The sequence below is a fragment of the Anabas testudineus genome, chromosome 14 (assembly GCF_900324465.2).
Source record: "Anabas testudineus chromosome 14, fAnaTes1.2, whole genome shotgun sequence".
NCBI classification, from domain to species: domain Eukaryota; kingdom Metazoa; phylum Chordata; class Actinopteri; order Anabantiformes; family Anabantidae; genus Anabas; species Anabas testudineus.
The window spans coordinates 17,334,882-17,362,482 of NC_046623.1; the positions used below are offsets into that span (position 1 = coordinate 17,334,882).

At 41.3% G+C, this 27,601-nt stretch overlaps 3 protein-coding genes across 6 annotated transcripts in view; 1 reads left to right on the forward strand and 2 right to left on the reverse strand.

The window, feature by feature from the left end:
- Nucleotides 1–2,221: 2,221 nt before the first annotated feature.
- Nucleotides 2,222–5,137, reverse strand: LOC113170553 (interferon regulatory factor 1-like). Of its 2 annotated transcripts, XM_026372680.1 has the most exons (10): nt 5,032–5,137; nt 4,426–4,518; nt 4,065–4,164; nt 3,813–3,980; nt 3,601–3,641; nt 3,360–3,492; nt 3,054–3,173; nt 2,879–2,907; nt 2,574–2,691; nt 2,222–2,407 (listed from the first exon to the last, which is right to left on the reverse strand). In XM_026372680.1, the coding sequence occupies exons 2-10, from the start codon at nt 4,510–4,512 to the stop codon at nt 2,298–2,300; spliced, it is 906 nt and encodes a 301-aa protein (XP_026228465.1). In that variant the 5' UTR covers nt 4,513–4,518; nt 5,032–5,137; the 3' UTR covers nt 2,222–2,297. The 2 variants fall into 2 exon arrangements, with proteins under 2 accessions (XP_026228465.1, XP_026228466.1); XM_026372681.1 differs by lacking the exon at nt 2,574–2,691 and having other exon boundaries at nt 2,299–2,407.
- Nucleotides 5,138–7,481: 2,344 nt separating this feature from the next.
- On the reverse strand, nt 7,482–10,726 carry LOC113170552 (interferon regulatory factor 1-like). 2 transcript variants are annotated; one of them, XM_026372678.1, is made up of 10 exons: nt 10,593–10,726; nt 9,808–9,900; nt 9,311–9,410; nt 9,059–9,226; nt 8,847–8,887; nt 8,606–8,738; nt 8,300–8,419; nt 8,125–8,153; nt 7,820–7,937; nt 7,482–7,653 (listed from the first exon to the last, which is right to left on the reverse strand). In XM_026372678.1, exons 2-10 carry the CDS (start codon nt 9,892–9,894, stop codon nt 7,544–7,546), a joined length of 906 nt encoding a protein of 301 aa, XP_026228463.1. In that variant the 5' UTR covers nt 9,895–9,900; nt 10,593–10,726; the 3' UTR covers nt 7,482–7,543. The 2 variants fall into 2 exon arrangements, with proteins under 2 accessions (XP_026228463.1, XP_026228464.1); XM_026372679.1 differs by lacking the exon at nt 7,820–7,937 and having other exon boundaries at nt 7,514–7,653.
- Nucleotides 10,727–17,643: 6,917 nt separating this feature from the next.
- Nucleotides 17,644–27,601, forward strand: part of acsl6 (acyl-CoA synthetase long chain family member 6) — a 29,679-nt gene continuing 19,721 nt past the window's right edge. The window contains exon 1 of one of the 2 annotated variants that reach the window (XM_026372354.1): nt 17,644–17,935. In XM_026372354.1, coding sequence (XP_026228139.1) covers nt 17,890–17,935 — 46 coding nt within the window. In that variant the 5' untranslated portion in view covers nt 17,644–17,889. Of the gene's footprint in view, nt 17,936–27,272; nt 27,292–27,601 lie in introns of those variants that run through there. The other variant, XM_026372355.1, reaches the window with a different exon arrangement.

A 27,601-nucleotide genomic window follows, 5' to 3' on the forward strand; every position in this document is an offset into this window, starting at 1 on the left:
GATAGCTTTATAGCAGTTGGTTAACGGCAGCATCAGCCAGAGTTGATTTATTCAGATGTTTATCCACAAAGGAACGGTGGAAAGACTCTTCAGGCTGCTACTTGTACTGCTTTTCAATACTTCCATCAGAGTGCACCTCAAATAAATGTCTCCATATATAACCACAATAACTTTTTAGAGCTTTATGATTCCTAAGTAAACACTTTAAATGGTCTAGATAATTGTAAAACGTTATGACACATTAGTTTAGGTTGACACCTTTAATCTATATATAATATAACTCTGTACGGATATGAAGTAAAAACATAGGTCCAGACATCTCTAAAAAAAAAAGGGTGATAGTAAAGTCCAAACTGAATCCATAGTTTCTGGCTTTTATTTCTATGTTTCACAGAAATGTGTTGTTTCATTGGTCCCATGTGAATCACGTGATTTACTGTCAAACGTTTCCAAAAAACATTCAATACAAATTTGTAGCAGAGTATTCAAGGCTTAATCATTTGATTATCATCACATGTTTCATGTGGATCAACAGGTGTATTTATGAAGCTCGTTGTCACCAGCAAACACCTGGATAAACCTGTTGCTGTCCTTTGTCAGCGCTGTGGTTCATGATGGAAAAAACTGGCAGCTCCCAAAATACACAGACATATTTATGGAATCAGTCAGAATCTTTCTTACTGCTTTTTATTGCTATATATGCTGATTGTAACATCAACATGCATGACAGCAGTGTGTTGTGCAATTACACCAGTTCCTCAAAATATGTGGGGATTATAGGGGATTCCCAGAGAGAGATGGACAAATACAGTAATTCATGTTACATACAAAATAATAATAATCAGTTTTAAGCCCAAGAGAAATAGAATCTATTAATTTGGAAAACAGAAATATTTAGAAACACAGTGCTCGGCCAGGTCATAGCTTCTGGAAGTCAAACTATTCATAGTATTATCTATAAATGTCATCTCTCCCACTCTTTTGCACGCATGTAGCCTCACATTCACACACTCCCACACCTCCGGGTTGGCACAGTCACTGTGTTACTCATGTCAAGCGTTACGCCAAACAAGCTGGAGCCTCCTGATACAAACACTAAATAGGATTCCATTCCGATAATGTTGTAGTTTATTTACTGTTTTGGGAATGTTTTGTTGTTGTTGTTGTTGTTGTTTGACACTGTAGAGGCTTCAGTGTCCTTCACACATCAGTCATCAAGAAATAATTTCCAAACTTAGTCCACAAACGTTTCAATGCAAAGAGATTTCAGATTCAAAGACCATTTATTTTCTAATAAATTGTTTAACTATGTGTTAAAATAAATAATAAGTTAATTGTAACAAATAATAGATTCTTTGCAGTAGCATTTTTTATTAATTAGGTGTTGGTACTGTAACACTTACAGCTTCAAACTTTGAGTGAGACCCAGGTTTAGGTCACACTCAGAATCAGTCTATCTTTGAGCTTTAATTTTGAAATGAATCCAGTAGCCTGGTCAGAACAGTGATGGTGAACACACACACACACACACACACACACACACACACACAAACACACTGCTTTGCTCTATGAGCAGATGTGAGTAAAAACAGAGATTTCTGTGTCCATCCATAAATCCATAAAGTTAGCACCGTCCATGTTGTTTGGTGTTTTTTACAGTACCAGAAAATGTACAAAAGAAATGTACAAAAAATTAACATGTGTGTCTTTAGGCACCATTATAGAGTCATATGTCTATAAAGATGATCAAAGTAGACTTAACATAATATGGGAACTATAACGTCTCAGAATCTGGTGTGTGGTTTGAGCAGAGTGGAGCCATGTTGCAATAAACACACTAAATCTGAAACTTCATTTAGTTGTTGTGTTGTTGTGTTATTAATTAATGTGTTAGTAAACACATAAAAGTAAGTAATATTCATCCAGAGTTTCAAAATAGGATTTTTTATTTTATTTTATGGAAACACACAAAAACAACTAAATACATTAAACATCTACAATCAGCAAAAATGGAAATAGAGCTTTGACCATCTATATAGAGGTTCATTAAGATGATTTGACATCCCCATTACTAATACTCGCATATGCATAACGGAAAAATATAATTTATGTGATAATTATTCTGTATTATTATATTATATACCCGTCATATTAGTGGGAGTCTTTCCAGTCCCAATGACATCTCCAGTCCCAGACTGGAGCCCTACGTCCTAGCTAAAAAATGGAAATGACACCTCCAGTCAGGAAGAGCTTTTTAAAAGTTCAGAGTTTCAAAGCACTGTCCTGTCCTGATGCTCTCAGAGCATAGGAGGGATCTGTTGACAAAAGCTGTTCCATAATTCGTCTGTTGGATTTGTGAACTCTGTGCCAAGAGTTGTGTACTGTGGCATTTCATCTATTTCGTCGACTGTAAAACAAACAGAAGAAATTCAAGGTCAGGACGCTGGATAACACTTCAACTACCACTTCTCCTACAGCTTTGACCTAAATCAAGGTGTTTTCTATTCGGCAAACATTTAGCAGATGACTTCAGAGCCCGTTGTCCATCTGAGCTATCAACTAGCAACATTTACCTGAAGATGATTCACTCCACTGGCTCCCTGGACTGGTGCATGCTTCATTGCTCAGGAACCCCTTGCCGTCTAAACTGCTTGACATCCAGTGTGAGTCTTTCTCCAGTTGCTCGCAAATCTGAAAGAGCAACACTGGACTAAGTATACTATATTTTGTGCAACTTTAGTTTTTAACACCAAACAGTCAATCTTATTGTTTTGGGGTATCGTTACACAAGCTGAACAAGCGGAATGAGACAAACATGGGTATTCCTGTCAATGAAAAATGCATGCTATTAAGAGAAGGAGAAGGAACTCATGCCTACCTCGATAATGTCGTCGGTGTAGTCGTAACCTGGAAGATCACATGGAAGAGACATGGAGAAAAGGAAATGGACGTGAGTATGGTACAGTTACACCAACGTATCTGTTCAAATGAACTTCATTCTGTTGGTTTGAAACCATTTATTAGCAGGAATGACACACGTGTTGTTGTCTTACCGGGGCTGCGGTCAGGTGAAACTTCAAATCGGTGGCAGAAGGCGTGTGGAAAAGCCTCAGGCTCAATTTCAACCGACAAAGACCAGTCAGGAACTTCAGATGAAGTCACATACGGTAAGTCTGCAAGGATGGCAAACAATAGCATTCAATATACTTTATTCTGCATGTTTTAAACTAAGCTCTTCTTCTCTACTCCTGGTATACGAACATTAGGATGTGACGTTTGAACCAAATATCAAATAATATTATATGTCACTATGATAATATTACGTGTCACCACGTTTTAACATTTTCATTCATCCTCACCTTGCTGCTCTGTGTGCACTGTGCTGTCCACCGTGTTTTCCTGAGTGGACATGGTCTCTTCTGGCAGTGAAGAATGAACAGGAGACTGAGTTTCACTGTAGTCTGCGTCTTCCTCCATCTTGACCACTGTGTTCTGCGGAAGCATCAGCAGCCAAATTTAGTCGTGTGTCTAGCTGCTGCAGCAGAGGCATCACAATAGCATGTCTATTACTACATTAGCTGTGGTATCTACAGTATTTACCTTCTTCCTTTGCTTTGTTTCCTTCGTCTTGCTTCGTTTATCTGTGTAGATGGAAAGAAACATGTTGGTCAACTGAAATCTGAAACACCTCATAGTGTCATTTAGAGCAAATTAACTTTATTAGGAAAATAGAAAATCAACAGCTACTAAATGCTGCACGCTGATGTTGACTCATGCTAAATTGCTTTCTCATTTCCTGTCAGTTTTCTCACCTCTTGATTTTGAGGTGACAGGCAGCATCCTGAAGACACGCATAGCTTGATGGCCCTTGTTGACACTCTTGTCTTTTACCTCCTTAACATCAGGCAGGGATCTCATTGCACAGCGGAAGTTGACCTTCCACGTCTTTGGGTCACAGGTTTGGCCCTCAGCGTACTTTCCTGCAGAATTCATTCAGTTTAGATTCTCATCCAAAGAACAGAAGTCTTTTCTGCTTCAGTGTTTGCAGTTTACAGTGTTCTCACCTGTGTGAATGGCCCATTCTTTGAACAGACATGCATCCTTGTTCAGCTCCCAGCCATGGCGAGCTGCATGCTTCCAGGGAATGGAGAACATCGTCTTCTCCTATAAAATACCAAAGGAAAAGCTAAGTTGAGATGATGGTGGCCAAACATTCGGCGCAGAAAAAAATTAAATATGAGCATGAGCATCTCATAGGCAACTGTTAACATGAATATGATGATGAATATCATTTGCATAGTGCCACAAGAGGTTTTATTTTTTATTTTTTTTAAAGATAACAATGGAGAATATACTTTGATATAATATTTGAGACAGAAAACCAGACGTAGGTTATGTTGTTATGTTTCTGTGTGAGCATCTCACCTTGTCCACCCAAGTCAGACCCGCGATGGAGTTGGAATCGATCATCTTCTCCAACCATGGCCTCATCCTCATCCTTGACACCGGCATGTTTTCCTGAAATATGCACCAATGGAGGAAATATTTAGATACACCAGGAATACTGTGTGCATTAAACTGTAGCGAGAGCAAAGACACTCCCGCCTTTACTTCAGATTTATTGCAGCCTGTTGGGCGCGCATGAGGAGGGTGAGTGGAGTTCACGACCAGGGCATGAACAACGACAGGGGGGCGTTAACGCGTAGGTGTCAACTTTTAATAAGGGCATACAGGGCGTTTAAAATAAGTAAAAATAATAATAATAATAATGATTAAAAACAAAAACAGACTCTGACAACGACTTCATCAAATTGGAGTCAGGCTGAAGCAAAGTGAGCACGGATCACACAAACTTGACCTCTACAAAATTAAAGCCTTACTAGTATTTGTGAGGATTTCGGCTGTAAACGACATGCATGCAATGAAGAATATTGGTAATTTATTCTTAAGAAGCAACTCCGTGCAACAAAAATGCTTAAAAATAAAACATCCAATGCAAATAGATCATTTAATAAAAATCGAATCACTTACAGACTTCGCTTGTTATGATCCCAAAAAGAAAAACAGCATCTGTCTGTTTCAGAGAAGCTTCTCCTCGTCTTCGTTTCATCCACTCTTCTTGATCTGAAGCAGATAACCTGCTGTAGTGTTCGGCGCTGCGCACACCAACCTGGATATGTTCCAGAGGCGCAGCGGGTTTTCCCCGAAAGACTGACGCTGTAAAAATGTCCAATCCATGGAAGTCATGAAAAAAAGATTCTGTACCTGAAGAAAACTCTCCAGATTTATACAAATCACATGACAGCATTTTCATTTAAAGTTCATAACATTACATTAAGTGAATTCCACTGGGAACACCTGACCGTCATCTTCATATATGTGCAGGTTTCAACCTTGTCTAAGAAACTAAATGGGATTTGAAGACTGATCTAATAAGTAAATGAAGCTGCACACTGCAGCTCAATCTCACTGTTGAGTTTAAGAAGGAATTTGATAACGTGTTGATTGTTGCACTTTTACCTTCAGGGGCCTGAATCATCTCTCCTTTGTCTTATTGTATGATTCTAAGAATACATGCAGGTATTAACCTTTTAATATCTGCATGTAGGCTACAGTCCAGTCAGACTAAATGACTATTTCGAGGAATAGCATGACACTGTGTTGGCGTGTAAAACGATGAGAAGAAAACAGTCTGCACTGTTATCACGGTTTTTAATCTTACTGTGTGTTTCTACCACACAATCACAAACCGTGTGCAGCACCTGACCCATTGGTGCTCGGGTCATAATCCACAAAGATGTTTTCACAAAAGGTCGTAGTAGTAGGCCATAGCTAAACATATCGTTAGTATTTGTCCTTATCAAAGTTTATGAGTTAAAGGTATTTTTATTGTTCGAATGTTGTGTGATGATGATACACCCACCAGGATCCACCAGATGCCAAAGTGTTTAGTCTTACGTGTGTGTTTATGTGTACAATCTTGTCTTTCTTCAATGTTCATTAATCACACTGACAGAAATGTGATGTATATGAGACAGAAATATGCATTTCTCCTCTGGCAACAACCTCTATACATCAGAATGTAGCTGCAAACCACCTCCTTTGAATTTTAACAAATGGCTGCAGCTGCAATTCACAATTCATAATAAAATCAATATATTCAAAGCATCCAATTAGACTCCTGAGTTGCTGATTATCTGAATGTTGTTGAAAGTCATATTCGAGACAGTAAAGTCCAAACTGAATCCATAGTTTCTGGCTTTTATCTCATTGTTTCACAGAAATGTGTGGTTTCATTGTGAAGTCCCATGATTTACTGTCAAATGTTTCCACACAACATTCAATTCAAACCTGTTGCGTACTATTCGAAGTCTTACTCATTTGATTATCATGACATTTTCATGTTTCAGGTCGACAGGAACATCTGTTGGTTCACAGAGTCAAAGACTGCAGATAGATCAAGTAAGATTAAGACGGAACAATGAGCTGCAGCTTTTGCCACCTGCAGGGATTCTACAACCCTCAAGAGCGGTGTTTCTGTGGAGTGAAGTCAGATTGAGGTTTATTTAGATTTGATCTCTAATGATATGTAATTCATCTGTTTTGTGAGGGATGTTTTTCTTTCTGGACACTGTCTGTAGAGACTTCATACACACATACGATCACTCACTAAAAATAATTTCCACACATAAAACCTGTTTTTTAATGTAACTATCTGTAAATACTGAATTCGCTGCAGCAGAATTTTTCAGAATAGCCACTGTACCTTCTGTTCTAACTACTATTAATGTTTGAATTTAACTTCCTTATTTCTAGTTCCTTACAAGGTGGAGCCATGTTGCACTAGACAACATGGATTTCCTTAATTGGGAATCACAGCTGCAATAATTTCAGTTAAAGTTATTACAGGTGTAATAACTTCTGTCTGACTTATGCTGCCCACTCTTCATACATAAACTTAAGTCATACTCATCCAGAGTTTCAAATTTGATTTTTTTATTTTATAAAAACACACACAAACAAAAACAACTATATACAAAAACATTTACAATCACCTTAAGCCTTAAAAAGTAAATGTGCTATTATGAAATAGAGCTTTCACCAGAAGTTGAGAGGTTTGTTAGATCATTTTACATCTTGTTAACTATAACTCACGTATATGCATAACGGAAAGAATTACATGATAATTGTCCTGTACTATGCTATACATTAACTACCTGCCAAAGGCTAATGTGAGCCTATTTTCATTTGGATGTCAATGCCCTGTATGACATTAAAACTCATTTTAAACCCATCAGAAACATAGATTATAAACAGCAGTGGACTTCACAATTTCACAGACATGTTCAGGTGCAATGACGAAAATTCTCCAAGATGTTGTGACACACAGCATCCATGTGTGCAGGGCGGTGTATGTAGCTTAAGGTGTGGACACGTTCAGTCACAGACTGAAAGTGTCATGTAAGTTTTTTGGCTCGACGTAGGGTCAGGAAGAGCTTTTTAAAAGTTCAGAGTTTCAAAGCACTGTCCTGTCCTGATGCTCTCAGAGCATAGGAGGGATCTGTTGACAAAAGTTGTTCCATAATTCGTCTGTTGGATTTGTGAACTCTGTGCCAAGAGTTGTGTACTGTGGCATCTCATCTATTTCGTCGACTGTAAAACAAACAGAAGAAATTCAAGGTCAGGACGCTGGATAACAGTTCAACTACCACTTCTCCTACAGATGTGACCTAAATCAAGGTGTTTTCTATTTGGCAAACATTTAGCAGATGACTTCAGAGCCCGTTGTCCATCTGAGCTATCAACTAGCAACATTTACCTGAAGATGATTCACTCCACTGGCTCCCTGGACTGGTGCATGCTTCATTGCTCAGGAACCCCTTGCCGTCTAAACTGCTTGACATCCAGTGTGAGTCTTTCTCCAGTTGCTCGCAAATCTGAAAGAGCAACACTGGACTAAGTATACTATATTTTGTGCAACTTTAGTTTTTAACACCAAACAGTCAATCTTATTGTTTTGGGGTATTGTTACACAAGCTGAACAAGCGGAATGAGACAAACATGGGTATTCCTGTCAATGAAAAATGCATGCTATTAAGAGAAGGAGAAGGAACTCATGCTTACCTCGATAATGTCGTCGGTGTAGTCGTAACCTGGAAGATCACATGGAAGAGACATGGAGAAAAGGAAATGGACGTGAGTATGGTACAGTTACACCAACGTATCTGTTCAAATGAACTTCATTCTGTTGGTTTGAAGCCATTTATTAGCAGGAATGACACACGTGTTGTTGTCTTACCGGGGCTGCGGTCAGGTGAAACTTCAAATCGGTGGCAGAAGGCGTGTGGAAAAGCCTCAGGCTCAATTTCAACCGACAAAGACCAGTCAGGAACTTCAGATGAAGTCACATACGGTAAGTCTGCAAGGATGGCAAACAATAGCATTCAATATACTTTATTCTGCATGTTTTAAACTAAGCTCTTCTTCTCTACTCCTGGTATACGAACATTAGGATGTGACGTTTGAACCAAATATCAAATAATATTATATGTCACTATGATAATATTACGTGTCACCACGTTTTAACATTTTCATTCATCCTCACCTTGCTGCTCTGTGTGCACTGTGCTGTCCACCGTGTTTTCCTGAGTGGACATGGTCTCTTCTGGCAGTGAAGAATGAACAGGAGACTGAGTTTCACTGTAGTCTGCGTCTTCCTCCATCTTGACCACTGTGTTCTGTGGAAGCATCAGCAGCCAAATTTAGTCGTGTGTCTAGCTGCTGCAGCAGAGGCATCACAATAGCATGTCTATTACTACATTAGCTGTGGTATCTACAGTATTTACCTTCTTCCTTTGCTTTGTTTCCTTCGTCTTGCTTCGTTTATCTGTGTAGATGGAAAGAAACATGTTGGTCAAGTGAAATCTGAAACACCTCATAGTGTCATTTAGAGCAAATTAACTTTATTAGGAAAATAGAAAATCAACAGCTACTAAATAATGCACGCTGATGTTGACTCATGCTAAATTGCTTTCTCATTTCCTGTCAGTTTTCTCACCTCTTGATTTTGAGGTGACAGGCAGCATCCTGAAGACACGCATAGCTTGATGGCCCTTGTTGACACTCTTGTCTTTTACCTCCGTGATGTCAGGCAGGGAGTTCATTGCATTGCGGAAGTTGGCCTTCCACGTCTTTGGGTCACAGGTTTGGCCCTCAGCGTACTTTCCTGCAGAATTCATTCAGTTTAGATTCTCATCCAAAGAACTGAAGTCTTTTCTGCTTCAGTGTTTGCAGTTTACAGTGTTCTCACCTGTGTGAATGGCCCATTCTTTGAACAGACATGCATCCTTGTTCAGCTCCCAGCCATGGCGAGCTGCATGCTTCCAGGGAATGGAGAACATCGTCTTCTCCTATAAAATACCAAAGGAAAAGCTAAGTTGGGATGATGGTGGCCAAACATTCGGCGCATATAAGCACAACTTTGCAAATACTGCATGAGCATCTCATAGGCAACTGTTAACATGACCTCAAATTATGTAAATGTTATTTGCATAGCGCAGTTGCAGCTCAAACATCAAACTATCTTTTGTCTTTTTCTTAGTTTAGAACACAGTATATGTGTTTGCAAGAGGTTTCTTCATTATTTAACTGACTATTCCACTTGCTTTCCACCATGCAGGTTTTTCTAAGAGCAGCATGCAACCATTAAAAATAAAATGCAACCCTGCAAAGATCCCTAATCTTTCCAATTTGTAAAGAGAGCATTACTATGCATTAAAAAAACTGAATAGGAAGTGAGCATCTCACCTTGTCCACCCAAGTCAGACCCGCGATGGAGTTGGAATCGATCATCTTCTCCAACCATGGCCTCATCCTCATCCTTGACACCGGCATGTTTTCCTGAAATATGCACCAATGGAGGAAATATTTAGATACACCAGGAATGCTGTGTGCATTAAACTGTAGCGAGAGCAAAGACACTCCCGCCTTTACTTCAGATTTATTGCAGCCTGTTGGGCGCGCATGAGGAGGGTGAGTGGAGTTCACGACCAGGGCATGAACAACGACAGGGGGGCGTTAACGCGTAGGTGTCAACTTTTAATAAGGGCATACAGGGCGTTTAAAATAAGTACCGATTAAATAAAAATTACTGACTGGTTTCATAAACTGTTGCATTCAAAAATGTTTCAAATGCACGTAGATTTATTTTGAAGTTCAAAAGCTGGAAGGAGACGTTTGGAGACGTGCGCCAATAGATCCACGATTACGCGCGAGACAAAAGTCTCTTCCTGCACTGATGCATGCACATCGTACTAATATGTTTTTAAAAAAACAGATTCTGACAACGACTTCATCAAATTCGGTCGAAAACTTGGAGTCAGGTTGAAGCAAAGTGAGCACGGATCACACAAACTTGACCTCTACAAAATTAAAGCCTTACTAGTATTTGTGAGGATTTCGGATGTAAACGACATGCATGCAATGAAGAATATTGGTAATTTATTCTTAAGAAGCAACTCCGTGCAACAAAAATGCTTAAAAATAAAACATCCATTGCAAATAGATCATTTAATAAAAATCTAATCACTTACAGACTTCGCTTGTTATGATCCCAAAAAGAAAAATGCTGAATTTAGTCCGTTTGGATTGAGTTTGTTCCAGAGAAGCTTCTCCTCGTCTTTGTTTTATCCACTTGGAGACTCTTCTTGATCAGAAGTAGTACCCTTCTGTCCTGCTCAGCGCCGCGCACAGATATTTATACTCTTTATATCGTGGGTATTCCCCGATTTGGTGACGCTGTAAAAAATGTCGATAAAAAAAAAGATAAAAAAAAAAAAAACCAGACTGTCGACGTCTGGGATTCTGTTTTTTATGAAAGATATGGAAAAAAGATTGTGTATCTGAAGAAAACTGTCCAGATTTATACAAATGCAAGCTCGTTCATGACAGCATTTTAACTTAAATGCGCGCATATTGTGGAGACATGAACTAAAATGCAGATTACTGCAGTTACTAATTAATATTTTATTCTTGCATCGTCAAAATCAATGAATCATGAATTCCACTGGGAACACCTGACCATCATCTTTATATATCTGCAGATTTACCTCCCTGTCTAAGGAAAAAATGGGATTTGAAGACTCTAAATGTTCTACAGAGTAAAATAGGATGGACACTTCTTACAGTGTGCAGGCGCATGCGCCGCAGCCTCTCCCGTTCGCCAGTAGCCCGGTTTCCGAGAAATCACGCTGCTGAACGCAAGAAGGAAGTTAATAACATGTGTTGATTGCGGTGGTTTGCTGCACGTATACCCTCATACTCCACTGACCCGAAGCATCTGTCGCCTGTGTTGTTGTAAATTCTGCACAGGAAAATTCTGCAAACGTTACAGAGTCAAGTCTTTTTATTGCAAACGTTTTAATACGTGCTGCACATTTACAGCATTTTTTTACTTCACTCTGCATTTTCTTTTCTATTCCATTCTTCGTCTATGCAGCTGACCTGGTACAGTGCATGTTCATAATAACCTCATTATATAACTGCTGATTTATGGTACTGGTGCCTATGTAAACATATAAAATGTATTTTGTCACCAACGTATATCAATTAGAAGCATTTTTATTCTAACCATCATGATGAACACACACACACACCCACGCATATGCACCAGATGCCAAAGTTCATCCCACAGTCTGGCATGATGAACATGTGCAGGAGACAAGCCCTTTAGTATAAACAGCGACTCAGCAGAGAAGTCAGGCATTTACAAGAAATGATGTAGTAATTTTCAGCCGCCGGCAGAGGCAGAGTGGGACAAGCCTCCCTCCCTCACTCCTCTGTGCTCTGCTGGGGCTGAATGTGAAGCATGCAGTCGGTGTCTGAAGCGATCCTGGCTCAGCCGGAAGCGCATGTGTGGGCACAAACCGACACAGGCTGCAGGGCCAATTCCTCACGGTCATTCAAATCCTTGGCAGTGAATGAAATTCATATTGAAACGATGAAAAACAAAGCAGTGGGTGCACAAAACCGAAGCAGGGGTGACTGGAAATAACAGATGATGACGTGATATCTTATTATTCTGCACATCTTGAGTTCTGAGGCTCCACTTTGTTTCTTTAAATCGATAAATCGCCTAAAAAATCCAGAGGTGACGTTATACAGGGTCATGTGGCACTTCTTATTATTAATCGTGGGAATGTGGGAAACCCCACACCATGTTTTTGCAGCCTCCACTGCTGTGGATCTCGGGGCTTCCCGTGTCGTGTGTCTGCGCGTTCGTGTAGCCCAACGAGTACGCGCGCGTCCGGGGAGGGAAAGCAGGGAGTTTTCCTGCGGAGTTTTCACCGGCAAACTGTCTGGGACTTCCCCATGATGGCATATCTCTGGAGTCGTAGGGGAAAATCATCCCGGTTTTCCTACCTGAGACAATTTATCTGAGACAGTCGGAGCTCAGACAGAGTGTTTGCAGAGAAAAGAGGAAATTAGAGGAATTCAGTGCAGTGGCTGAGAGGAAACAGGTGTAACTGAGGCAGAAGTGTTCTTGGTTTAGATCAGGGTGATTAGAAAAATTACACATTGTTTTGCAAATGTGGGTACTTTTTATGTCAACAGGAGGTCGGGACTTAATGAGTCTGAGGCAAGATAAATGTGAAGGGTTGGTGGAAAATGATTCTCCCACGAGATCATTTCAAATAAACAGTTCTTCTGACCCAAACTTTTTTATTATCTTGCATCACATGCAGATCTCGCTTTATTTTAGGGGAACATGAGTCAACAAGGTTATCTGTGTGGTATTATCTGTGCTGTGGAGGTACGATCGAACGCTGTCGTCATGTTTTTATTCTACAGATTCTCACTTTTAATCAGTGAATCTGGAAACGAACTTTCCTCTACAGCATCCTAAAAGGAGACAACTGACATTTCAACTTAAATCTGTACCTCACCTCCTCCTGTGGTATACTCTAGTCCAACACAAGTGATCTTTTATTAAACCCACACCTGAGCATGCAATGAAGGTATGTTTAAATATGTAGGCCACCTACAGGATAAGACTTTATTTGAGGCTTTGGCATGAGGCAAGCTGCTTGAGAAGCCAATCTCCCCTTGGACCATCTGCTATGACAATTCACTGACACTGGATCAAGTCAAAGCCCTGACATTACACTGTGACCTGGTGCAGGTTGGGAGGATGGTGGAGTGAGAGGGTGTATTGTAGAAGAGAGAAGAAACAGAGAACATCAGAGGCGTTGAAAGTACACAAGCAGCGGTCGGTTTCTCCTGTAAAGTACCTCAAACTGTACTTAAGGACAGTCAGCACGTAGCATTTATGGAGGTAAACGTAGCCGACTTGCTACTTATCGCCTCTGAACGACAGACTGTTTCCATTTCATCTGAATTTTAGAGGAGTTTCGTTTGGTGTCTTAGAACAGTGCTTTTTTTGTTTTTATATCTTCAGGCCTTAAAGTCACATTTGAAGTTTTGTCTTTAAAATAAACCCCACTGGTTTTCTCACACAAGAAATCTTCGCCACATCAAACACTCTTCAGAATCACCTGCTAACGCACGTGCACGACACACACAGGTGTTGGACAAAGAGAACAATGTGTTATAATTGACTTTATTCTTATTGTATGCTGATGCACATGCTTTCCTGTAGACTGACTTTCATATAAACGCCAATGTTTCCCTATAATTATTACCAAAAACATCTTTCACAGTACGATTATTTAGAGTTAAATATATAAAATGTGATGAAGAAGAATCAGAGCTCTTCTTCTGCTATTTTAAAATCCAACAGCTTTTCATGAACCTTTTTCTTTCTGTCAGATCGAGCTGTCGATGAAGAAATGAGACGTAAAGTGGAGACAAATCCGTTGATATATTGCAACATTTTCCACGACATATAATTCAAATTTACAGATATGAAGAAACTTTCCATGAAAACTTCAGTCACTCAGGCTGTGACTTGCATCAGTTCCTCAGGTTTTGCCCAAACTGGCCTCCTTATGCAACATTTTCCACTTCGTCTTTAAAGTTTAGCACCCCCATCAGTGCAGGACGGTAAGTGCAGTTTGTGAGAGTGAGGACACAGTGTTCATCTCCAAAACTAGTCTATTGACCTTAGAGCTGAACATTTTTATTAATAGGACGTAATAAGCAGGGAAATGGACGCTTTAGTTAGAATATAGAAGTTTTCAACTAGTTTTAGGGTTTGAGTGAAACTACCACCCATCCATCATCCTAACTGGTTCCAGTTCAGGGTTGTGGAGGTGCTGTAGTTCTCCCATTAGAGGGCTGAAACAGAGACAGACAAATATTCACACCTACAGAAACCACCAAGACACCAGTTCACCTAACTGCACAGGATAAACCAGAGGAAACCCAACAGGCAAACTGTCCAGAAGAAAAACAGCCTGCAGATTTAAACAAAGCTTCTTCCAGCTGTGAGGCATCAGTGACAAACACTACACCTCCGTGCTGCCAGTAAAACTACTGCTTTTACTCCAAATACCTGCCTGGAATTTTGTGGATTACAATGATTCACATTATTATACTGATTTAATCAGATAGTTGAGCCCCGTGGTTTCTAACTTTGAGGTCAGCCCCCTCAAAAAGGGCTAATGTGACACAGCTGAGGGGTTGAGAATTGATTACTGGAATTAAAACAAGGTAAAAACTAAGTTTGTTAGCAGTTCCAGTCAAACACAGTTGGTGGCCACGTGTCAACGTGTCCCTGGACAAAACACTGAACCCTGAACCCTTAGCAACTTCAAAAGGGGGGGCGTCTGTCCAGAGAAATCATCAAGAGGGTTAAATAAAGCATAAATTATTATTATTATTATTATTATTATTATTATTATTATTATTATTATTATTATTATTATTATTATTTCTATCAAACTCTAGTGAAGTAGTAAAGAGTAGAATATAACTGTTTAAATACAGCACTTAAATAAAGGTACTTAGTTGAACTCATGCTGATAAGTTTAGTAATAGTTAGTAAATTATAAATAGTAAACTAGTAAATTCCTGCATGATTCCTAAAGATTTAAGGTGATAACCACTGAGATGTGTTTGGTTTGTAGCGTCTGTAACGTCCATTCTTTTCATCAGAAGCTCTGTGCTAAATATTAATTTAATCTAATTAAAAATCTAATGTAGGAGTCATCACAAAGCGTTCAACACTCCACATCACAAACGTGCTGAAGCAGTAACTCAGCTTTATGGAGGTGAAGTGTTTTTATCCTGCATCTTGTTTTCTATGCTCCTCAACTTAGAGAGAACTTAGAGAGAAGGTGGAGGACACTGGTAAAGTGTTGGGAGCGCTCTTTTATTCCTCCTCCAGTTTCTTATCTCCCCACTTTCTCTATTTGTTATTAATTTGTGCCTTTACTCTCCACCTTTGACCCCGTCTGCCACTTTTTAACTCTGTGTAAACTCTGAGACTCGGTGTTTCACCCTCCGACTGTAATAAAACACAGATGGCTGCGGTAGATCCAGGTCTGTATGAGCAGACGTTGACCTGACAGGCTGACGTACACATTTAATTAAGGTGAATGTTTTCTCCAATGTATGAAGTTGGATAAATGAACTTATTGCAAATACAAACACGTTTGATTTAGTTCATCTAAATCAAAAACGGTTAATGATTAAGAAGAGAGGAGTGAGATATGACCCTTACTGTGAGAGGGTGACTGGGTCAAACTGATGTCTGTATCTTATCTTCAGTGTTGTAAAAACAAAGGAACCATTAACACACCGGGGGCAGACAGACACATGGATGTGTCGTGCACATTAAAGAAACGTACACATTTCCATTCCTCATATGGTCAAACCAACATCATCAGGGAATCTTTAATCTCCTGCCTTCAGCAGGTTTTTACATTAATCTCTGAATTGTAAGTTGTTTGTTCTGTCAGCATTAACAGAGTGACTTGGTGCCATGAAGGTGGATTATTAAAAATCAAATAAAATGTAATTGTGTCTGTAGAGAACGTCTCCAAATGACTAAATGTACCTGTTAATATCAAACATTCAGGAATCAGGCGGCAGCTTTAGCTTCAGGCCTCACAGAGCTGCAGGTTCTGCTGTATTAGAACCTGAGTGTCGTGATGAAACGTCACTCAGGGGCTGAGGAACATCTCTCTTTTCATTTATGCTTTAAAAACGTGGGATGTTTCTTTTTCCCTCATGAAGATAAAGAGTCTCGTTTTAATGGATGAGGATTGTTTAATGTAAGAAAAGAGAGTAAAGAATCTCCAGGAGCCCCCCTCCCTGTCAGGTGAGAGATGTGGAAAGTTCATCTCAATAATGCTTCCCCTTTGACCTCTAACCCCCAACTCTCTTGTGATATAAGATAACAGTTGCTGACTGCACAGGAGGGGGTGTCTTACAGTATTGAGCAGGTTGTCTGCTCTCTATTGTGTGTACTTTGGCCACATTGCAAAATAAATACCCTAAGTAATCAATTTCAGTGGCTGTTACATCCTCACACAACCACATTCACTGTCCTGGAGAGCTGCTGGCAGGTCGCAGGTCACAGGTAACGACACTGAAACACAAAGAAGAACTACTGCTTGTACTCGATGTGGAGTGTGTTTGACCACGCTGACTTCTTAAACAGCTTGATTGTTTGTCTCAGTCACAGGCCTGTTGTTTGTTTCTGGTCTTGTGTGTTTTTCCTGCAGTGAATCAGAGAAGAAGCAGAGGAAGAGCAGGAAGGTGGAGGCTGGAGGCTGGAGGCTGGAGGGTGGAGGGTGGCGCTGTTGCAAGTGACAGATTGGAGGTCCTGACGAGTGACCCATTTAATAAGGTCAGTCACGTGATGGTAGCACAATAAGACAGTTAGCATGTGGGTCACTGCCGGAGAGTTTGTGCTGAATAAACTCAGACAGAGAGAAATATTAGATTTATTTCTTTACTTACAGCGAGATTTAAATTTTAAACTCATCATTGAGTCTTAGAGGAGTCAAAAAGTGTTGTTAGGTGAATTTAGTAGAATTTCAACTAGAAGTCAGAGGAGCCAGTCATTTATTCATGGTTGGATTCTGGAGGATGGAAAATGTCATCACTTTAAATTGAACCACAGTGAATCACCCACTGTTGCAAGAATAACCCAAATCTTAAATTGCATCTCAGTGATCTGGTCCTGTCGGTGCAAGTGTGACCGTGCTCTGAGTGGCTCAGTCACTTTGTCAGCCTTTCTCAAGGTTACTTCAGTGCACTGGGAGTGTCTTATTGGACCATGTGACCGTGATGCAAAGTGCTCAGCTGCAGGAGCGGGTAGAGTGCATAGTGTGAGGAACCAAAGGTCCCTTAGAAATAAGTCAAGATGAAAAACGCCAAACATTCCCAGACACAGGGTGCAGATACATTACTGACCAACAGTTTGGCTGCATCTTTGTACATTTTAGGTAAAGGTGAATTTAAAATGCACAAATTAGAGATTATTTTACAATAAATATACAAATAAAATAAAAAACGTGTCTTTTTATTCTTATATTTTTTATTTAGCATCACTAACATAGCATCTAGCATCTCATCTCCAGTTGCCCTAACGTGGATCCATCTCCCTCCGACCTGTAAGCCCTTTAAATCCAGCAGCGGAGCCATTGCGCAGCAGCCAACTGGGTGAAGGAGGAAAATCCACAGAGCAGAGATGCTGCAATAGGCCGTAGGGTGCTTCTCAACACAGTCCGCTGTTTCAGGGGAAGGCTGCTCAGTAAATCTAGCTGGACGTCGCCATCCCCCCGTTCAGCTCCCCCACCGTGCTCTGCCTCACATATATTGTCGCCCCCCTCCTTAATCTCCCGGATTGCGACTTGCTGCAGTCGATGCTGCAGTTTCGAGGCGCTCCTGCACCGGCACAGCTGACTCGATGATAAAGACATGCTCGCATTCGTGTTGGTCTCTGGGTCACTCTGGATATTATTAGGTGAGTTCTGCACGTCTGATCTGTTCATTTCATTCATTTTTGATGCTTTAGCATCGCTGGGTTGGGCTGAACACGATGCACCTGTCTCGCAGGGGCTGAGCCACATTGTGAACCGTTCTCTGCCGGCGTTTTCTTCCATCAGCTGCTGTGATGCTGCTGCTTCATTTGAACTCAGTCTACGTTGTGGAGCGTTAAATCGTGGTCTAATGCTGCTTTTCGCTCTTTTCCTGCACCGTATGTCGCCGGTGACATTTTGAATTTTTCTCCGGCTACACGTGTGTGTGTGTGTGTGTGTGTGTGTGAGCTCAACCTCGACACAAGCGTCTAATATCTCATTGTAGCCTCCAGCTCCAGCCACAGGGCTCGAACTCCTGCTTCAGCATTTCGGGGTTACTGGGCCACACATCGAGGGATGCTTTCGGCCCGGCTTTATCTCTGATCAGGTATTGTGGCGCGGACACGCTGCCACGCGGCTGCATGCGTGTGGGTCATTCTGCAGTGAATTGTTTGTATTCTGCGTTTAAAATCTTATTATATCCCACAGACTAAAGCTGCCATCGGTTGTTAGAGGCCTGTAGAGCTACAACCTGTGCGTTTGAGGCCGGCACCGGCTGCTAAGGTCGTGTGACATTGTGCGTCATTTACAAAGAAACCTATTAGCGCACATCTTATAAGAGCCGCTCTCAGACGCTGCTCGTTTCCTCTTGAAGGAAGCAGCTCAAACATCCATCTTTTACGTTTTTATTCAGACTCTAACATGTCAGATTGGCAGGAAGCCGGTTGTGAAGTCAGCATTTTGTCTGTGCTGTCCTCCGCCATGCCTCAGGGATGGAGGAGGGGAAGATGAGGAGGATGAGGAAGGATGACGCGCTTCAAATCAGCGCGTCTGATTGGACGGAGCTGTCCAGGAGAGAGGGGTGCTGAAATCCTGTGGCCTACCTGTAAACTGGAGAGAGCACCATGCGCTGCTGGAGCCTCCACCAACGCCCCTCGGTGCACTGAGCGATCACACCGGTGTTAAACAGCAGATTCGACTCGATTTAAGGTGGAGAGTTGTTGCTGAATGCAGTTTGTCATTTAAAAAAAAGAAAACATGATAAATGTTCGGCTTTTACTGCATCGTGATGATGAATAATCCCCGGTTCTATTGTTTCTTACTCCGCCGTAGAGTATAGATCCTCTGCCTGGTTGCTAAGTGACAAACAATCAGTAACAGCTGGGTTTTAGTTGGTGCATTAATATTGAAGTTTGCATGTGTTGCATATTTAATAAGTGACAGAGCAAATCAGAATGAACTCCCCAAATAGTTTAAAAGGGACTGAACAGACTGAAGAGCCAGACCCCACCTGGGGGGGGGGGGGGGGATTCATTACACCTTTAACCCGGCATCACATCCCAGCACCCTGCTGCTGCTCAATATAAATAATTAATTCTAGTTTCTAGTGTAGCCCTGAACAGTGTGTAAGCCTATTCTTTTTCCCTCCTCAATTTTTAATTAAAGTGATGGGGGTGGCTTTGCCCCCCCTGTGGCTCTGAGTATTTAAAGACGACAGGTCTGTTTACACAACACATGACCGCTAAAATATTTAATGACTTAACTATAACAAACATCTTTTCAATTTGATGTGATTTAGATGATAAGAAGGAATAATCTGCTAATTAAAGACTCTGCATGACTGCACAGCATCTTTTACATCTGCACAGTGATGTAATAAATGTTTGTCATCGTGCGGCTGAGTGTTAGGAGGCTAATACTTCTTAATGTTCTACACCAAGACGAGACACAAGGCTCACAGCTGCACAGGACAGTGACAGCTGACACTGGCTCTAGCAGCAGCACCTCTGTGCTGCGTAACAGGAAAAACACTTAATGATGTTAAAATGTGATTCGCACACACATTAGTCTCAAGTTTTAACCACAGTCTAATCAGTGATATCAGCCAGTTTGGGTCCACATGGCAGCTTTCCCTCGGAGTGGCTTTGTGCCGTGTCAGCATTCAGTGCTTCCTCTACCTCTTATTGAGGGATGCAGGGCAGTAATGGCTCAGCTTAAAGTGCTGAACCATGGTGCTCACTGACTCAAGCAGCTCTCGTATAGATCAGTCTGCTGAGTACATTGATGGTTTTAGTCCACTGAAAACCAGAAATCCATTTTTTTCTCCTGAAATAATCTCATCACCTTAACAAAATTGTCTTAATCCCCCCCCGGCTCATCTCCACAAGCCTTCCTTTCCTCTCACTTTGATAGTCAAATCAAACTGGGTGCAGCCTCGTTAAGTGTTGCTGTGTGCACATTTCAAAAGAGCAGGAGTGTTTATTTGCATGTCTGCCTACAGGTGCATGTAATGTATATAGTATCACAGCGTGCGTGTCTTTGTGTGCGTTAGTGAAAGAGGAGATGGTGGGGGGAAGGAGTCCGAGAGAGTGGTGCAGGGAGGGGTGGGAGGTTGTGCTGAGAGAGAGAGAGCAGCGTCTGTCGAGCTGAGGGTGGTGTGATACGGAGGCCAGTCAGGCCCACACTAGGCCGAAACGCATCCCGCTGCCCTGCTCTTCCTTGCCTCAGCTTAATCTGGCCGGTGGCAGGTAATCACTAGTTGGCACAGACTGATGTGACACTCGCCTGAGGCCCCTTGACACACTACACATTTACACACATCTCACCTCATGAGCTGTCCAGCTGCATTCGACGCCTGTGTAAGTTGCTGCTGCCTAAACCACAGCTGCTTCAACATTTCTGTGCAATTACAGTTTAGACCTTTTACCTGATTTGCATTTTTAGACTTTCTCTCTGTGCGTGTTTTACTGCGGTTCTGCATTTCTAATTTTATAAATGGCAGTTCCTGTTGCTTAAGCTTCTATCAGCTTGTTTTATTTTATGATTTACAGCTGCATCTCAGTTCAAGAGAGGAAACTACTGTTTCGCGTCCACATGATGTTAACGGTGTCTGTGCAGTTATCCCTCAGTGACAGCGACAGGAAGATGTAGTGGTTTGGACTTGTGGAGGGTGGTCTGAGCAGAGAGAGATGAGGAGGAGTGGTTTTAAAGCGAGTGAGTTGGAGTAGCTGCTGTGCAGAGATGAAAAATCATTGACGGTTAAAAAATAGAAAAGAAACAACGATTCTTGAGAGTCGATGTGAGCAGAGCTGCAAAATAGAAAAATGCATTTAAATAATAAAAGCAAACCAAAGAGGACGTCTTTAACTAGAGGTTACTACTGGTCATCCGTCCCTCTGCTAATAGGCGGTAATCTCCACATGCTGGAAGCCTGTCATTGGTGATGGCCCTCAGATGGGCCGATGGGGCGGGACTTAAAGGACGAAGGGTTGCCTTTGCTCCACTTTAAGCCTGAGAGGTCACAGGAAGTAAAGCTGGCCCATTCACAGGCCCTCATACCTGCACAGCTTGCAGTACTCACACCAGACCAAAGTCTTTGCTAAGCGGACTCTTCCTGAGTGAAGAAGAGAAAGTGTCCTCGTGTTCATGTGATAGAACAGAACAGACGAGGAGCTGCTGCTTTAAACCAGCTTCAGTGCAGCAGAGGTTCATGTCTAACGAACAGTGGTGGGATGTTTTACTCATGTTGTCATTTAAAGTGACGGGATAAAACACTGATGCACGGAGACTCTTCAGAAACACATTTAACTTTTCATGTGAGCTGATTGAGCTGGAATTCATCCTCAAGTCAAACTTTATATCTAAAGAAAATTAAAGCTTTTTTTAGAGCTCAGTCATTTAACCTGGGTTAAAGCATGAAGGTCCATGATGCATCGGACTTCAGCATGTGTCACAGTTGAGGTACATCCTTCAGTACAAAATGTTCGACTGTTTATTTTCCCGTCCAGCTGTGCATGCACAGTACGTACTCTAAATGTTTTGTAATGGATATAACAGTCTGTGTTATGTTTCCCCAGTGCAGCGTTTGACGGTGCACATCTGGCAGGATTTGCAGCCAACTGCATATCGACTGATGCTTCCTCAGTTTTTTTGTTGTACGTTTTTTTAATTTATCAATAGATTCAGCTTTTCTCATTGAATCTGATTCTCTTGTGTCAGATAAACTGGTCTGTTTGCTGTGTTGACAGAACTCACTTAAGATTAGATTTCGTTGGCACTGATACTGTCTCTCTGCTACAGTCAGAAACATCACAGACAGATGCTGTGATTCAATTCTGAAGGAAACTGTTAACAAAAGCATTTCATAAACGAAAACACTAATCAAAAGAGGAGAAGGACTGTATCAGCTTTTCAATTACGCTCATTAGCAATTTCCACAACTCTAGTTGTCATGGGACTTCTTCTTCTTTTTCTTCTTCTTTTGCTCATTCAGGAACAAACACATTCAGAATCATATTTAGAATCATATTTACAATAAATCTTCTAAAAACCATTACTACATTACAATAAACCTTTATTATTATGCTATTCTTGTGATCTAGATTACATCAGGTCTCAGATCCCCCAACAAACCTATAGCGATGATGGAGTTAATTCAGTTGTCATGGCGTGATGGCGTGATCATGGTGCGCGTCGCTTCACAAATTAAACTCTGCGCTGGTAAAGGTCCCTGTTGGTGCTGATGGGGATGCTGCTGACCTGCTGTCTCTCCGTCACACCAGCTGAAGCAACAATCGTGCTAGAGGGCAACGGGGGTGTTACGCGTGCGTGCATGCAAGTTTGTGCATGTGTGTCCCTGGGGTGAGTTATTTAGATTTAGGTTACTACAGGGCAGAGATTTGGAGACCAACCAGTGCCGTACACTGAAACAGAAAGGAGTAAATGAGTAAATTACCCAGTTTATCTGAAATAATCATGTAAATATTTGTGCAAATTTAAACATGCAGCCTTGTTTGAACCACTAAGAAACGTTTGTCTTATGTTTTGAGACGTCTGCATCAAACAGAAGGTTTTTAGAAAAGAAACATTCAGTCTGTGTCCAGACGGAGTCCAGCTTAGAGTCACCTTGAGTGAAGGATACCAGTCAGCATCTAAACTGAAGAAGACTGCATGTCTCAGAGGAGCCTCTTGAATCTCACCGATGTTTGAGATATATATGGGAACGTGTACGGGAATATAGGAAATGGGACACAGACATTGTACAGAGAAGAGGTCTGATGTGTTTATTGCCTCCCAACCAGAACTACACCCTGCTACAGTCTCACTTCCTAAGGTGAAGCATACTGTGGGTTAAGTGAATCAACACCAGAGGTTAATGTAAAGGTGATCGTCTGTGTACTTCAGATTTTGCCCTTATTACTTCCTGATTTCCTGTGTTTTGTCTTTTATAATAAGATAAATATTTTTTGGCAGTAGAACTGGAAAAAGCAAACAAGAGCAGAACAAAGAGAGTAAGACACAATAACAGGCAGTTGGATGTTTGCATCTTTTTCCGGAGCCAAATAGAGTCGACCAGGCTGCGAGGCTCCTGCTGCTGGCGGACAGTGTGGTGTGCTAGTATGTCTGTTCTGTGGAATTTGCTGGTTTGTTTAACCCTGCAGGATCCACATGAAAGCGTGCTCTTTCTCAAACAGGTGCCAAGAGTGGGAGTCCCATTATGAGTCAGCAGGGCAGGATCATTTGCAGCTGTAGTTCAACCATTGCCAGTAAAATCTGAATGCTTTGCAACCACATGAATGTTGCATTTAACAGCTTTATTGCAAAATGCATTCTAATGATTTTAACATGGACAGAATTCTGTCTTGTCTTTTGTGACTCACTGGCACAAAAAACAAAAGCAGGAAACATAATGGACGGATTATTTTAGTGTGTTGTTAATTTTATAAAGCAAACTTACATGAATACAGTTGACTTGATATCATATATATACCACATATCACTAAATGTTAAATGTGCTTTAAAAAGAATGTTTGTTTTTTAAATTGATAATTTAACATTAGTTAAATAAAGGATAACCTTCACTTTTTGCCCCATTACTACTCGTAGTAATGTTCGTTTTAATGCTACCACTAAGTCAGTCCCCAGGAACCGTTCTGTTTATTTTCTCTGTCTCGTTCTGTTTCTCTGGTGATTGAGATGGAGCGTGTGTGTGTGTGTGTGTGTGTGTGTGTGTGTGTGTGTGTGTGTGTGTGTGTGTGTGTGTGTGTGTGTGTGTGTGTGTGTGTGTGTGTGTGCAGTACTGCGTTTGTAACCAGACGCACTCTCTCCAGCCTCCTCTTTTCCAGCTATCAGCACAGTGGTGTCTGTAGGTTACGGAGTCTGTCTATATTTAGAGCCTCTTTTTTCACCAGTTAATCCAGCATGTCTGTGTCGTCTCTGCAGCCGAGCCATGTTAGCCACTGAGCACAGCACTAAACACACACAGTGAGATGCATTTGTGTCATCTAAACAGCTCACTTTGATTTAAGTATTCCCACAGGGGTGTCTAGGGAACATTTGGACTTTGATTACAAAATTAGTCGAGCATGCAGGCCAACAAGCGGACAAAGTAAGTAAATAAACACGTCATCTGTCACGCTGAGTCAATATAAAGTTTCATCACAATGTGGACCAGTGCTTTGGCAACTTTTTAATAAAACAGAACAAAGATCAGCATCTAAATCTTTCTGTAAAAATGCAACAATGATCAGGTAGACTGTATATTTACAATCGGAGCAGATGTGAAATAGAATTGGTCAGATTAGTGTTTCTGCCCCACAGAACATAAACATGGTGGATTTCTGTTGATGCTGGTTCGTGTTTCACAGCAGGGAGGTTTGTTTGTTTGGTTTTCTGACTCGTGTTCTGTTGGCATGATGCTGACATGGAAATGATCTTGTCTGTGTGTGTTGTGATGCCTGCTTGGCTGATGCTCTGGCATTGATCTTCCCATCACAACTGTTCAGCTGTAGCGTATAATGTGGAGCACTACAGCACGAGGTAGAGGATATGTGCTGTAATGTGGAAAATAAATGTGTATGAAAGGGTTTCCTTGAAGGATCAGTAGCCACCTCACAGTATGTCTGAGCATTACAGGAATTGTGTGACACAGGGAAATATGCTCAATTGCTTTTAAGCTGAGAGTTCAATTAGAAACTACAGCCAGCTACAGTAGCTTGGCTCAGCAGAGACTGGAAAAATGTTATATTCTCTGCAGCGTCACTCTTGTTAACATAAAACATAAAGTTCCCAAATTTCTTGAAGGCAACATGGTTCTAATCTGCACCAGGTCAACGAGGAGTGTTTTGTAATGGGTACAAAAATGACATGATGAAGGAAAATCAAGCGAGTTTTTGTTTAAGATGTTTTCTTTGTGTCGTTCTGTGTTACATAACTAACGGGAACAGTGTCCTTCCACTTAGTGGTGCATTCTCTGTATAAGTTCCTGATATAAATCTCTTTTTGTTCTGCACTGAAGCATATTTCTCCCAGTTGAAACCACCAGGCTGTGTAAACTGTGCCAGATTATGTTTTATGTTTTTAGTTAGTCGTGTCCTTACAGTAATTAAGCATTACAGTCGGACAGACTCCAGCTGTGCACAGTGTGTTCTCAGGGCAGGACGACTGATCTCAGAATTAAATTTGACAGTAGTAACTGGTTCAACATCCATACAGATGCCAAAGGACAGCTTTGTTTAGTTCAGGAGCATTTAGTTGTTTTTTTAGTCGCTGCTGTGCTCAACATTTCCCAGCACTTGAGCAACTCTTAATTCCCCCGCAAATTTATCAGAACTGCATTGAAACAAAAAAACGGACAACAGAAAAAAGAGGAAACAACTTATCAGCGCAGTAAGAAAATAAAGAGAAGCAGGGAGTCCTGTGATGATACACGCTCAGTACTGTTTTTATCCTCATCAGAGGGATATGTCATGCTGTGGTTTTTCAGTTACAGGTGATGGTTTCTGTCTCAACAGAAACTAGAGTTGAGTTGCGTTAAGAGGATTCGAGCACAAGTAAAGTTTGGGAAAGAAGCATCTCAGGGAATTACTGTAGAGCAGATGAAGGTCATTTGCTTTCGCCGCGAATCGCAGCAGTGGAAGTGATGAGCAATACTTCGTAGTATGTAAATGTGGTGACAAATGACTATAGATGATTACTGCTGAGGTGCTGACTGCTCAGTGTGTGTGTGTGTGTGTGTGTGTGTGTGTGTGTGTGTGTGTGTGTGTGTGTGTGTGTGTGTGTGTGTGTGTGTGTGTGTGTGTGTGTGTGTGTGTGTGTGTGTGTTGGTTTCTGTGGGTTGTGTCACGTAGAAACTACTTACTACAGTAAGAACAAGCGAGCGTTGGAGCATGTGATAAGATGGGTGTGCTGGTATTTGGCCTTTGATTATGTCAAAGTGTACGAGGTTTGTTTTGGTAAAATATTATAAAAATATCATAAACACAGTAAGAAAATAGAATTTTTAATTGTCGGCAGAGATGCATGTTTATGATTAACAGCTATGATTTAAACTTTGCCGTGACTTCCCAGCATGCCTATTCTCATGTTTATTATGTGTAATCCTTAAGCAGTAAGGAGCAACATACTACAGCAGCACTGCACGCTGCCATTACACCACATAGTTCTTTAATGTGTGTTATCATCAAATGTATTTTATGATATTTGGAGTTTGGATTCTGCAGTTCAAAACCCACACAGTCAGATTACGCTGATGATTACTTTTGAGCTGGGAAGCACAAACAAACAAAGGATGCATCATTTCCCCATCGTAACTGTATTTCTGGCAGTGCTGAGTGAGCTTTGATATCTTAGATTTACACCATACTTTCATGTTAGATCAAACAACTGTTCGCAGACATGACTCCAGGCCTTTCATGAGACAGTGTCAGGTGCATGCAACCAACGGCAGCAGGCCCGTTCTTGCCACAGAACATAGAATGGGTTATTTTAGTGCCATCATCACCACCAGCACAGATACAGATGCAGACAAGCTGCTGGTAGCCGCCCTCTGCAGTCTGATACAGTTCAGCTAGTGAAGACATTAGCGCTTGTTCGCATAATAAGTAAATGAGGAAGTCGGCGTTCCCACGGTCTCAGATATTTATACCCGTCAGCCCGTTGGTGTCCGTGGTTCTGTGCATGTGTGTATGTGTGTGTGCATATGTCGGGGGAAGAGACGGCGAGCACAGAGGAAGTGATTCTGATTGGCTGTGAGCTGCAGCAATGCCCCGATGCCATTCGCTCTGCTAGGTGGTGCTGTCTCTGACTCATTTCCCCGAGGGAGGGAAGGAAACCCTCCAGTCAGCGCTGCAGTCAAGCTCCCCTTCAGCTAAATTATGCATCTTACACTGAGTGTGTGTGTGTGTGTGATGGAGGCTGAGCTGTAATGAGCAATATGCGTGACAAGTGTGTGTTTTATCTACTTACCAGTCCCACCACTTTTCCATACTTCACTACAGACCATCTATGAGCTGCTTTTACAGTAAGACCAGGAACGTGGGGGAACACCCACTGACCCCTTTTTTAAGCACAGATGCGTTTAAGGTCACGAGAACTGGGTGAAGGACTAGTTAGGCTAAATATATTCATTAACCACTGTAGTGAGACTAAGATTATCACGTGTTTCAAGCTGAAACTTTGTAGGAGGGTTTAGTTATGTGTGAAACATGAATAAATAAACGTGTCATGATGCTGATGTGTGCGTCTGTAACATCTGACATCTCGTTTGAACTGAAGAATTCAGCGTGTCCTTCAATCTTTGCTCATTTATTTAAGCTGAAATCTGAATGTTT